Source organism: Schistocerca gregaria, chromosome 2 (assembly GCF_023897955.1).
Source record: "Schistocerca gregaria isolate iqSchGreg1 chromosome 2, iqSchGreg1.2, whole genome shotgun sequence".
Taxonomy (NCBI): Eukaryota; Metazoa; Arthropoda; class Insecta; order Orthoptera; family Acrididae; genus Schistocerca; species Schistocerca gregaria.
In genome coordinates this window covers 102,267,840-102,281,723 of record NC_064921.1, presented here as the reverse complement: position 1 = coordinate 102,281,723, position 13,884 = coordinate 102,267,840, and the positions used below count along the sequence as shown (strand labels likewise).

General features: G+C 41.8%; 1 protein-coding gene across 1 annotated transcript; it reads left to right on the top strand.

Annotated features, from left to right (window-relative positions):
* Positions 1–3,025: 3,025 nt before the first annotated feature.
* Positions 3,026–7,978, top strand: LOC126336431 (trypsin-1-like). Its single transcript, XM_050000123.1, has 7 exons — positions 3,026–3,102; positions 3,597–3,695; positions 4,211–4,344; positions 5,110–5,201; positions 5,921–6,027; positions 6,829–7,028; positions 7,639–7,978. The coding sequence occupies exons 1-7, from the start codon at positions 3,054–3,056 to the stop codon at positions 7,801–7,803; spliced, it is 846 nt and encodes a 281-aa protein (XP_049856080.1). The 5' UTR covers positions 3,026–3,053; the 3' UTR covers positions 7,804–7,978.
* The last annotated feature ends 5,906 nt before the right edge of the window (positions 7,979–13,884 follow it).

The window sequence follows — 13,884 nt, the reverse complement described above, 5'->3', positions numbered from 1 at the left end:
GTGGTTTGGTGTGGGGCGGCGGACGGATGAATTGGACTGCGATAGTCGTCGTGGGGTTGTGGACCATTGCGGCTGCAGAGGGGACGGAGCCTCTCTGTCGTTTCTAGGCCCCCGGTTAGCATACAGGACAATACAATACAGGAAAATAAAGAAGCAGAACTTCAGTCAATTAATTATTAATATATCATTATTTATGTACAAGAAAGGAGTTGCAGAATTGTAATTTACATATCTTGTTTATGGATGTTTCTTAAGCTTATAATCAGAGGAGACTTATTCCATGAAGTATATTTTGGCTTTATGTTTCATAATTTTGTTGTTGAAACTCGCATTGCAGCAAACTTCATTGCCTTGAATCATACTATTTGGCTTCTTATTTATTTATACAGGGATCACTTCACAATGAGGAAAGATTTGTCTTCTCAGTACACTGAAGATAAACAACTCAGAATACATGGACACTCTGAATACATAGAAATATGCTTTTAGGATAATAGGATAGATGGTTGACCGTGACCTTAATGAAAGAACCATCCCGATGTTTGCCTGAAATGATATAGGAAAACAGTAAAAAACCTAAATCAGAATGGCCGGACGGATCTAACTCCGCCGGCCGTTGTGGCCGAGCGGTTCTAGGCACTTCAGTCTGGGTCGCTACGGCCTCATGTTCGAATCCTGCCTCTGGCATGGATGTGTGTGATGTCCTTAGGTTGGTTAGGTTTAAGTAGTTCTAAGTTCTAGGGGACTGATGACCTCCGATGCTGAGTCCCATAGTGCTCAGAGCCATTTGAACCATTTAACTCCATCCTTCCGTGTATGAGGTCAGAGTCTTAATAACTACACTGCCTCATTCTGTCGGACTCTGTTGTATACTGTCTGTGATTTACACACGATTTACTCCAAATAAATCACAAAAACACTCTATTGCGCTTCATTGCCGCACGCACTAAGGAAACCTGCTGGTGACTTCTGGACCACGAACATCTTGCTGCGCCTCTCGCACTAGCTCCAGATTTTTATGAAAGCTGACTCCAAGCCTGTAAGCTTGAAACTGTGACCCACTGCCCCACGGACCTCTTCACTTCCTCCATTCAGTCCACTCAGCATTCCCCAGGGTTGACTGAGATTTTGAGTTTTCAATTTATTGGACAATTTATTATGCAGTTTCATTGCCTAATATAAAATAATGTTTTATACACACATTTCTTTGTAAATATCAGACCAAACTCGCCTTTGATCGATTATTATGTATCGAACGATTAGTGGAATACTTTGAAATATTTTCCATAATATACTCATCGGACTGCCAAGTGTACTCATTTGGAAAAATAAGGACACTCATTGTTTTTAAATAGCTTTTTACAGAGAGCAAGAATACTACCTCCAATTACTATTCTTACAGCTCTTTCCTTTAGTTTAAAAACTGTGACAATTTTTTGTGCCTTCACTTCCTGACATATGAGACTGGTTTTTAGTTTGGTCTCAGAGCTTCGCACGTCCACTGCGTTATGGCAGGACAGCAAGTACTGTACGTAAGAGGACCTAACTGCCCAAGTAGTATAATCAGTATTTGCTCCTTCCACTGCTCAAATAATTTCTCTTGTTATTAATTCGCATGCTCGCTGCAGAGATACATGTCTGTACCAACATATCGATTTCTACAAGCACAAGTGTTTTTGGGTAGCATGCTTGAAACACAATGGCGTGTCTTGTTCGAAAATGTTCAAATGTGTGTGAAATCTTATGGAACATAACTGCTAAGGTCATCAGTCCCTAATCTTACACCCTACATTAACCTAAATTATCCCGAGGACAAACACACACATCTATGCCCGAGGGACGACTCGAACCTCAGCCGTGACCAGCGTGTCTTGTCTAGTCTGGTGTGGGTGGTGTGTGGCGCGGTGCTATGTTTGGTAACATGGTGTCTGGTTGTGAAGAGAATGAGCACATTTGCAGTACGTGTCTGTTAGCAATTCACAGGTGTCACGTAGTTAAAGTGTATTTATTTTCTTGGTAGCCGTTAAGACGTAGTAGCGAAAAACTTCACCGAATCTCTCATGGTTTTAAAGCGCGTCTGCTCTGTGGCGAAGTTTTCTTTGTGCCTTTGTGAGGAGAGTAGACTTCGATGCGCTGTACAGAATCGGTTAATACGTCCGAATGGAGTAGAACATTTAAATCCGCCAAACTTCCTGCCCCTGGCCGTTATCCATTGTTTTCAACGTTTATAGATTTTCTTTTGTTTCAAGTCCTTCGTAAAATCATTTTACGATTAATATCAGATCTTGCACCAACTACGCTGACCATTACATGCCCGTGTATCTACGCATGATTTTCAGAACAGAAGGTAAGTGATAGATTTTTTCGGTGCTAGCATACTTGAAGTCCTTTATCCTATCAAATGAGACAACAATATGATAGACAACAATATGGCAACAATATGATAGACCGTGCCAATTGCATGCAACAGTGCTATAAGCGCCGTTGGTTATAGGTTATTGTGTGAATTCAGATGTTTGCTACGATTGATCAGATTCACGTAAACCAATGAACTATTTTTCTCCGAAGTAAGTCTGTCCTACTCTAGATCATATCCTCTGGCTATTGTAGTAAGATTGAGTTACCGTAGAAATTCATGCGTCTTAAATTTGTTTAGGAGAGAGCATTTCACTTCAAGTCTTATTTAGAACTTACTTTCGTAGGTAATCCGTTTTTAAAGCTAGGTATGGAGGTTACGCATTCTTTGCCTTTGTACGATTGAAGTAATTGCTTTTCCTTTACAATCGAACATGTCCAAAGGACATTCTTGACGCATTTACAACCAAATTATAGTAATGCCGCAGAAGACAGTGGTCAGAGACGTTATCTAAAATCAAGATTTCAGTTACCTGCTCTGACGCTGTATGAATTACCAACGATAAGATCAAGATGCAATCCTTTCAGCCAATCACCATGCTTCTCAGTATCACGCAAAGTCAGCTGCTCACGAGTTATCGTGGCTGGAGGTGTGTATATAAACACTGCAGACCTTCCAGACCACAACACACCTCAACATGCTCAGACAGGCAATCCTCGTCTTGGCTCTCGTCGCCTGTGTGCTGGGTAAGTACTCGTAGCGGAACAGAATGCTGTTCTGATATCCATTGCTTTAGTTTTAGTGAAGTTATACCTGCGCTGGGTTTTTGTAACAAGTTAAAACGGACTAAATATTCAAGAACAGAGAGTACTGAAAATTGCATCTTGCGAGCAATATTCTCATGATGAACTCTACGAGCAACATTCTTACAGCAACTTTTCTGCCATTGGGCACCTATTTCAGCCATCATAGCTCTTTTTCTTCTACATTGCAATGCTGGTTTGAGCACAATTTGGATGGAGAGGCGAGAAATGAGCGGCAGACCTTCATCAAAACTCGAAGGTCTTCCTGAACGTGGGCAGTCACTAATCTCAAAACGATCTATCGTTTGTCAGTTTCCGAAATGAGTTTGGACTGCTCAGTTGTGAGAAAACTGATCACGATGAGCAAATGTTAAGGTTTCAGTACGTGGAGAGACTGCATTGAAGGGTTAGCTGAATGTTGGTGTGTTTGTCTGCAGGTTCGGCGCTTCCAGTGCGTCGTTTGCCGCACACTGGACCAGCTCGGCGTTTCGCTCTCTCCAGAGGGCGAATCTACGGGGGTCACGACGCCACCAGAGGTGAGCATCCATCTCTCCTTACAATAAAGTATTTTGTGAATGAAACGCTGTATCTGTCTAGAGACGCCCATCTAGATGTCAACTATTACGTAGAGATCTTCAGCTCATATAACTACAGGTGACGTTCGTCCGAAGTGCCACTTGGTAAACATTATTGGTGTAGAGCTTACAGGAGGTAAGAATGGAAGTCCTACAGCAATGATGTTTACTACGTTACTTATGCCTCCGAATCAATGAAAACTACTCAAAAACCAGATGTAGGAAGCGTAATGATATCTGGATAACAAAATCACGAAATTTCGCTGTTATAACGTTAGAGCGGTTGGCAGTTGTACGTTCAGTTTGATCTTTTGTCGTATTCTCCTTGCAACTTCCTCAAATCTATAAATCCTGTCCGTGGGTAGCCTAACTGAGGAACGGCAGGCGACTCTACTAATGGTGTTCCAATTGTTAGGCGGGGACGTCAATCTCGGTGGTCTATCAGAGGTGTGTTGACACGTTGATCTTCTTCGCAGGCGAGTTTCCGTACCAGGTGTCCCTGCAGCACGTGGTGCTGGGTCTGCGGTACCACAACTGCGGTGGCTCCATCCTCTCCAGCAATGTCATCCTCACCGCCGGACACTGTGCGGTCAGCATAGGAAGCTACGTCGTGAGTATGACCACTCTCACACTACACCTGCCATTTTGCCCCAGATGCTTAGACCAAGTTAGTGGGCTAGACTTGTAAGTTCAAGATGTGAAACACAAGTTAGGAGAAATGTATTATGACTTTCGCCGATGTTCTCAAATTGTCCGGATATAACGATAATTTTCTCTTATTACGAATCATTTTTCTAGCTTATTCAAACATGGCTTACGACATAATGGACACTGTCATTGCTGGTTATTTCGTATTTGCCCATTAACATTGGTCTTGCAAGTCTCCTTAACTTGGAGAAAGACAACCAGTCAACAACTTGTATTTCATGAACAGTAGTTTAATTCTACAATAACATGATTTTACCGCACTGAAAGCAAAAAGTATGATGTGCCCTCAGAATAACGCAGATGCGGTTTACTCTCAGAGAATACGAATCTAATGATTTCACCCTCATTTATTACAGCAGTTCACTTTCACTACTCATGGTACACAATTTAATCTCACGAAACTTGTGATGCAATGTTGCTTCTAATCTGAAGTGAGACAATCAAATGATAAAACGAAACAGAGCAGCACATTGCGGGCCACAAAAGCCGCTTCATCCGTAAAACAAAGTCGCAAAAAATAAAAACGCATTCATTTAGTTGTACAGCCGAAACATACCGCCATGAATATTATTTTCTTCTTAAAGCACCTGACAAATTGCTTCACAAGGTAAAGATGTAAATACACTCCACTGAAGCAAATTTATCCAGGTCGACATGTCGTTGACAGGCCGTCGCCGGAGACCACGATTTGAGCAGCAATGAGGGCAGCGAGCAGGAGATCGGAGTCTCGGACCAGATCGTGCATCCCGACTATCCTGGGTGAGTGCGTAAGCTTGGAACCTCTGGCAACGTCGTTAATAGAACTGCGATATTTTCAGGATCTGTAAGTCGTGAGTCACGAATTACTGATATCCAATTTTTCACAAACCTCAATTAAGTTAATTGTCACAGCAATAAGTTATGGCTCTAATACAGTTAAAAATTATTTTAACTACGGTAGCGAATGTATAGTACAGAATGCAGATGTGTGATAGACGATTTTCCATAAGAATTTGTAAAATGTTTATACACAGACTGAAGAGACAAATGAAAATTTTTGGAGTTACGAGGGAGGTTCGCTAGCGTGGTGACTAAGGTTGTGCGAAGCCACGGTGCCAGGGAAGCGTAGTGTTTAGCGGATCTGCCTAAGGAGCAAGAAATTCGGGTTAAAATTCCAGTTTTGGGACACGTTTCATTTGTCGCTTCGGTCTGCATAAGTACATCATAAAATATTAGGGTTCTGGAAAGGTCTTTCGAACAGCATAGGTTCATTTGAGAATCTTCAGAGGCAACAAGTCACGCTACCTGAACAACTGCACTATAAGAGTAAAATTACCAATATAAAAATTCGCCGAGGAATTCATTTGAATATAACGTATTTCCTTTTAGTAGCGACTCCTATAACATGTTTTGTTCAGTATAATTCAACAGTTGTGACTTTTAATAATACTGGTTGCGCAGTACAGTGCTTACAGAAAAAAATTCTTTTTTTTCCTCAGAGGTGTAGCTCCAAACGACATCGCCGTCTTCCTGTTGGAGTCCTCTCTGTCTCTGGGAACGTACGTCCAGGCCATCAGCTTGCCGAGCGCCGGTTCAATCCCTGCAGGTACGCCAGCACGGTACCGCACCCGTTTATTCATTAGCATACAGAAGGCTGTTTGCCCTGATCTCCGACGTAGTTGGTAAACTATTCCCCACAGTTGTCAAGTTAAACCTAACCTTCATCTGTACAGATATGAGTACTAAATCTTCGTAACTTGGGCGAGAGATATATGGGCAGGGAACTTCATTTGTTAATTCGTCACTGATACGTGTTCAATTTCGTGCGTATGGCAAAACATTAACTGCGAGTAATTTGGCACCTTGTATAACTACTGCATTGGGTTTTTAAGGGTATGATTCCATTATAGTCACTTACCGGACAATTAGCATTAACAAAATAAATTTCCCAGTATTTACGAAGCTTCTGGGAAGGTGGCGTATAAAGAACTAGTAGCACATCTCACTGCACATGTGCTGTTGTCAAAGTCGCATCTGGCATTCAGTGTGGAATAAACAGCAAATGTAACGTATTCTTTTGGTTAAGTTAGTCACTTTCAGGGCTACACAAGCATACGAACCCAGTAAATATATTCTCGAACACTAACGTTATGAAACAGAGGAGCCTAAGGTTTTACGTGTTGATGTCGAGAGCAAGCTTAGATTCCGAAAAAAATTGGGAGGAAACTGAATGCGATTTTTTCAAAGGAACTATCCGGACATTTCTCATAAGCGATTTGCCAAAACTGTGGGAAATCTAACGTGGATAGGTGAAGGGATGACATTGGCAGAAACTTTGAAAGAACGGTTAATATTGTGACGTTAGACCAATAACTATACTGCAAAACACTTTTCTTTTTTATATCAGGTGGATCCATTGCCGTCCTTTCTGGCTGGGGTACAACGGAAACGGCCAGCACACCTGACATTCTGCAGACTGTCGACGTCACCGTAATCGACTATGAAACTTGCAGCCAAAATATCGACGACCTGAATGTGGGTTCGAACCCTCTTACGGAGACTATGGTCTGCACTGGACCAATCTATGATGGCATCTCCGTCTGCAGTGTAAGTCACAACTTGCAACACTACCTTTTGTTTAGACAAGGACGTAACTTATTTTTAAGTGTATTTATTAATTATGATATAATTATCCTATAACTTGTAAGCAATTACGATTAACCTTGTGATATAAACTTGACCATATACGATGTACTTTGGGACGGCAAGAATTGTTTTTATTCGTCTACCACGAACCCATCTTTATTTTGGTGCTGTTACTATCCCATATCAACCATTTTCTTAAGTGTTCGGCGCATTATAGTGCGTTATTTCAACAAACAGTAACTCCAATTTACTGTTACTTTACCTGGGTACGTTCCATATATTGACACCAAGACTACTATTTTGTTAAATAGCTCCTGATTACTTCGGAATGGTTTAAAGCCCGACGAAATAGCGATGCTAAACATATTGTTCTGTTACCCATTCGAACTGAAAATAGAGAACGATATTGTTTCTGTCATTAACTCAAGATCTTTTGTCAGGTGTCACACTTTCCAAAAACAGAGGAATTTAGCAGATTTTATTGAATGAGTTTAAAATAATTCCATAGCAAGTTTTTTGCCTGAAGCCTTCAGATACTTTTGCTCACTCTCTGATGTTTGATTGTATTCAGGGTGACTCCGGCGGCCCCCTGGCGCAAAACGGCGAACTGATCGGTGTGGTGTCCTGGGGAGTGGACCCGTGTGGATCCCCAGGCGCTCCGTCCGTCTACACCAGAGTATCCGCTCACCTGGACTTCATCAATCAAAACGCGAAAAGAGTCATTTCACTTGTATAAATGACATTTCGTTCCATAACTTGCGTAGGTTTTAATACATTAAGTGCTCAGACGCATCTTCACTTTGTATCAGTGCGTTAACTACACCTGAATGACTGAGAAATCCGTTAATAAATGTACTATACTAAAACCGTATTAAACTTTTTTATGATTAACAAATTTTGTTTTAACATAATAGTTTGTGTACTTCATGAAATTAACAAAAATAATTGCAGTGTGTGAAACATATCTCATGAAAAGCATCTAATGACAGCATCTCATAAAACGAAGCGACGTAATACTCAGCAACTTATATACATTATGTGTGTGTGTGTGTGTGGTTTGAGGTTTTCGGTCGATAAACAGAGTGGTCATCAGCGCCCAAACGCATAGAAACAGTAAATCATGCGGTGAAGGGACAAAGACGGACAGCGAACAAGGAGAACGGCTAAAAGACACAGACCTGACGCAGTTGTAAATCCTCACATACAGAGCCAAAACAAGAGGAGACGAAACGCTCTAAAAAGGAAACACAAGGAAAAGAGAACAGAAATCGAAGTGAAACAAGTAGGTAATTTTGACTGGCGGACTTCTTACCTAAACCCTGGGTGAGCCAGTCACCCAGCAGCACTTCAAAATAGAGGGCAAATCCGGTGGCTAGGAAACCGCCGCCCTCTGGTCAGAGAATAAAAGACAGTGAAGTAAAATGTGGCGGACAGTAATCTGGACGCCACAAGCACTCCAGATTTGGGGGTCCTCCCGCCGGAGTAAAAAACCATGCGTTAAGGGACTGTGCCCGATGCAGAGGCGAGTGGGGAGACCCTCATCCCGCCTGCATGACTGGTAGGACGTACGCCATGGTTGCGTGGTGGCCTTGACCAGACGCAGCTTATTTCCACCGACTGCCAGCCACTCCTCTTCCCTTTGACGCATAACACGAAAACGGAAAAGGGAGGTAACAGCATGGAGGGGACGGCACATTCAACAGCGTGAAGGAGGGAACATGCATCTTTGGCAGCCACATCCGCCAGTTCGTTTCCCCTAATACCCACGTGCCCCGGCACCCAGCAGAAACAAACCTCCTTCCCATGCCGTTGCAGGTGGAGTAGGGCATCATGGATGTTCTGGACGACCGTATATACATTAACCTATAAACACAATTTTAAACACATTACAAAAATGAACCTCTTCTTGCTGTATGAAACAAGACGCGCACTCCAAACAAAGCAATACAATAGCCCAAAGAGAGAAACTACTTAAGCATGTATTCCCCAGCATGAATACAAAAATCATAGTGTAGTGTACCCCCCCATGAACCATGGACCTTGCCGTTGGTGGGGAGGCTTGCGTGCCTCAGCGATACAGATGGCCGTACCGTAGGTGCAACTACAACGGAGGGATATCTGTTGAGAGGCCAGACAAACGTGTGGTTCCTGAAGAGGGGTAGCAGCCTTTTCAGTAGTTGCAGGGGCAACAGTCTGGATGACTGACTGATCTGGCCTTGCAACATTAACCAAAACGGCCTTGCTGTGCTGGTACTGCGAATGGCTGAAAGCAAGGGGAAACTACAGCCGTAATTTTTCCCGAGGACATGCAGCTTTACTGTATGATTAAATGATGATGACGTCCTCTTGGGTAAAACATTCCGGAGGTAAAATAGTCCCCCATTCGGATCTCCGGGCGGGGACTACTCAAGAGGATGTCGTTATCAGGAGAAAGAAAACTGGCGTTCTACGGATCGGAGCGTGGAATGTCAGATCCCTTAATCGGGCAGGTAGATTAGAAAATTTAAAAAGGGAAATGGATAGGTTAAAGTTAGATATAGTGGGAATTAGTGAAGTTCGATTGCAGGAGGAACATGACTTCTGGTCAGGTGACTACAGGGTTATAAACACAAAATCAAATAGGGGTAATGAAGGAGTAGGTTTAAGAATGAATAGGCAAATAGGAATGCGGGTAAGCTACTACCAACAGCATAGTGAACGCATTATTGTGACCAAGATAGATACGAAGCTCACACCTACTACAGTAGTACAAGTTTATATGCCAACTAGCTCTGCAGATGGCGAAGAAATTGAAGAAATGTACTATGAAATAAAAGAAATTATTCAAATAGTGAAGGGAGACGAAAATTTAATAGTAATGGGTGACTGGAATTCGAGTGTAGGAAAAGGGAGAGAAGGAATCATAGTAGGTGAAAATGGATTGGAGCTAAGGAATGAAAGAGGAAGCCGCCTAGTAGAATTTTGCACAGATCACAACTTAATCATAGCTAACACCTGGTTTAAGAATCATGAAAAAAGGTTGTGTACATGGAAGAACCCTGCAGATACTAAAAGGTATCAGATTGATTATATAATGGTGAGACGGAGATTTAGGAACCAAGTTTTAAATTGTAAGACATTTCCAGGGGCAGATGTGGACTCTGACCACAATCTATTGGTTAAGACCTGTAGATGAAAACTGAAGAAACTGCAAAAAGGTGGGAATTTAAGGAGATGAGACCTGGATAAACTGAAAGAACAAGAGGTTGTACAGAGTTTCAGGGAGAGTATAAGGGAACAATTGACAGTAATTGGGGAAAGAAATACAGTAGAAGAAGAATGGGTAGCTCTGAGGGATGAAGTAGTGAAGGCAGCGGAGGATGAAGTAGGTAAAAAGACGAGGGCTGCTAGAAATCCTTGGGTAACAGAAAAAATATTGAATTTAATTGATGAAAGGAGAAAATATAAAAATGCAGTAAATGAAGCAGGCAAAAAGGAATACAAACGTCTCAAAAATGAGATAGACAGGAGGTGCAAAATGGCTAAGCAGGGATGGCTAGAGGACAAATGTAAGGATGTAGAAGCTTATCTCACTAGGGGTAAAATAGATACTGTCTACAGGAAAATTAAAGAGACCTTTGGAGAGAAGAGAACCACGTGTATGAATATCAAGAGCTCAGATGACAACCCAGTTCTAAGCAAAGAAGGGAAGGCAGAAAGGTGGAAGGAGCATATAGAAGGTTTATACAAAGGCGATGTACTTGAGGACAATATTATGGAAATGGAAGAGGATGTAGATGAAGACGAAATGGGAGATACGATACTGCGTGAAGAGTTTAACAGAGCACTGGAAGACCTGAGTCGAAACAAGGCCCCCGGATTAGACAACATTCCATTAGAGCTACTGACGGCCTTGGGAGAGCCAGTCATGACAAAACTCTACCAGTTGGTGAGCAAGATGTTGAGACAGGCGAAATACCCTCAGACTTCAAGAAGAATATAATAATTCTAATCCCAAAGAAAGCAGGTGCTGACAGATGTGAAAATTACCGAACTATCAGTTTAATAAGTCACAGCTGCAAAATACTAACGCGAATTCTTGACAGACGAATGGAAAAACTGGTAGATGCGGACCTCGGGGAGGATCAGTTTGGATTCCGTAGAAATATTGGAACACGTGAGGCAATACTGACCTTACGACTTATGTTAGAAGAAAGATCAAGAAAAGGCAAACCTACGTTTCTAGCATTTGTAGACTTAGAGGAAGCTTTTGACAATGTTGACTGGAATACTCTCTTTCAAATTCTGAAGGTGGCAGGGGTAAAATACAGGGAGCGAAAGGCTATTTGCACTTTGTACAGAAACCAGATGGCAGTTATTAGAGTCGAGGGGCCTGAAAGGGAAACAGTGGTTGGGAAAGGAGTGAGACAGTGTTGCAGCCTCTCCCCGATGTTATTCAATCTGTATATTGAGCAAGCAGTAAAGGAAACAAAAGAAAAATTAGGAGTAGGTATTAAAATTCATGGAGAAGAAGTAAAAACTTTGAGGTTCGCTGATGATATTGTAATTCTGTCAGAGACGGCAAAGGACTTGGAAGAGCAGTTGAACGGAATGGACAGTGTCTTGAAAGGAGGATATAAGATGAACATCAACAAAAGCAAAACGAGGATAATGGAATGTAGTCCAATTAAATCGGGTGATGCTGAGGGAATTAGATTAGGAAATGAGACATTTAAAGTAGTAAAGGAGTTCTGGTATTTAGGAAGTAAAATAACTGATGATGGTCGAAGTAGAGAGGATATAAAATGTAGACTGGCAATGGCAAGGAAAGCGTTTCTGAAGAAGAGAAATTTGTTAACATCGAATATAGATTTATGTATCAGGAAGTCGTTTCTGAAAGTATTTGTTTGGAGTATAGCCATGTATGGAAGTGAAACATGGACGATAACTAGTTTGGACAAGAAGAGAATAGAAGCATTCGAAATGTGCTGCTACAGAAGAATACTGAAGATAAGGTGGATAGATCACGTAACTAATGAGGAGGTATTGAATAGGTTTGGGGAGAAGAGAAGTTTGTGGCAGAACTTGACTAGAAGAAGGGATCGGTTGGTAGGACATGTTTTTAGGCATCAAGGCTTCACAAAATTAGCATTGGAGGGCAGCGTGGAGGGTAAAAATCGTAGAGGGAGACCGAGAGATGAGTGCACTAAGCAGATTCAGAAGGATGTAGGTTGCAGTAGGTACTGGGAGATGAAGAAGCTTGCACAGGATAGAGTAGCATGGAGAGCTGCATCAAACCAGTCTCAGGACTGAAGACACCAACAACAACAACAACAGTGTAGTGTATGTGGGGCTGACAACTAGAAAGCTTATAACAAGATACAAATAGTGTACTTACAACAGTAAGTACATAAGCAGTGATTCTGTATTTGCTGAACGAGAGAGAGAGAGAGAGAGATGGAGAAAGACATAACATATAACCAATCATCAGAATAAATTATCACTACGAATGGTCCACTCCAAAGAAATAGAACCCATATTTAAGAAACTGTAGCAGAGAGTATGCGTACGATGAATGGCCAAATACATAAAGAACTATTCACAAGAGGTGTAGAAAGTCATTACTAAGGGAGCAATGCCTCCTTCGATATGAGAGAGTTTCAAATAGCTGCCAGTCGCTAATTTTTTGCATCTGCCAGCAACACCGACGCCATCCAAGTAGTATTGAAACAAAGGTTGTTTATTTTGTGTAGGTGTTTGTGCTACTGTGAGGCTACGGCTGAGCTGTTGACATACGCGTCACGTAAATTTAACTGCAGGTGTTTTACAACAGATAACTTAAATGGCGGAATTTATCAAACAGCAGTGGCTTTAACATACATGAACGTTGGTGCTGTAACTCACAAAGATGATAAGGTAGGAAATTTATCAAGCAGCTAAACGAAAAGATGGTTACGATACAGACCTGTTTATTAAAAGTCCCTGTAAACGTCAAAGTAAATACATGTGAACGAAGATATGGAACTTTTACTTTCATTATATACTGACACTGATTATACCGGAATTAAAATATCAACACTATGGCAAAGATTTTCTAACGAGTGTGAGATAAATACTTTTGAGTGAGCGTAACATTTAGGAAAACAACTAGGTTCGAAGAAGTCTCACACTGATTGGCAAATGATAATCATGGACGAAAGGTAGAACTACAAGAAAGAATCGCACAGGCAGCTACTGTCTGGACTGAGCACATGATGTGCATGCAATTGCTAATAAACGCACTTAAATTTCAAATGTGAAAGTCCTACCTTTTTAAGAAATGCTTGCGCCCGTGCTATAACTCAGTTGGCAAATGCTGTGGTTGCTGACCAGCGAATGGCAGTGAATGGCTATGATGGTAGCCTCCAATGGAGGCAGTTTTTCATCAGAGCTTGGAGTTGGAATACCTCTCTCGAATTGTAGGCCGCGCGGTGTGGCCACGTGGTTTGAGACGCCATGTCACGGATTGCGCGGCCCCTCCCGCCGGAGGTTAGAGTTCTCTCTCGGTTATGAGTGTGTGTGTTGTTCTTAGCATATGTCAGTTTAAGTAGTGTGTAAGTCTAGGGAACAATGACCTCAGCAATTTGGTCCCTTAGGAATTCACACACATTTGAATGTATTTTGTATTGTGGCGTCAAAGGTGCTCTGACCAGAGTGGTGCTGCAAGACGAAGTAGAAGAAGGCTAAGACTGAAACCAAGACGGAAACTCTACTGAGCCACTGTTAGAGAATGTCTTGTGTTTGATTGTCATCATCTATGACAATAATTCTTCTGAGTGATGACCAATCAGAGCTCTTC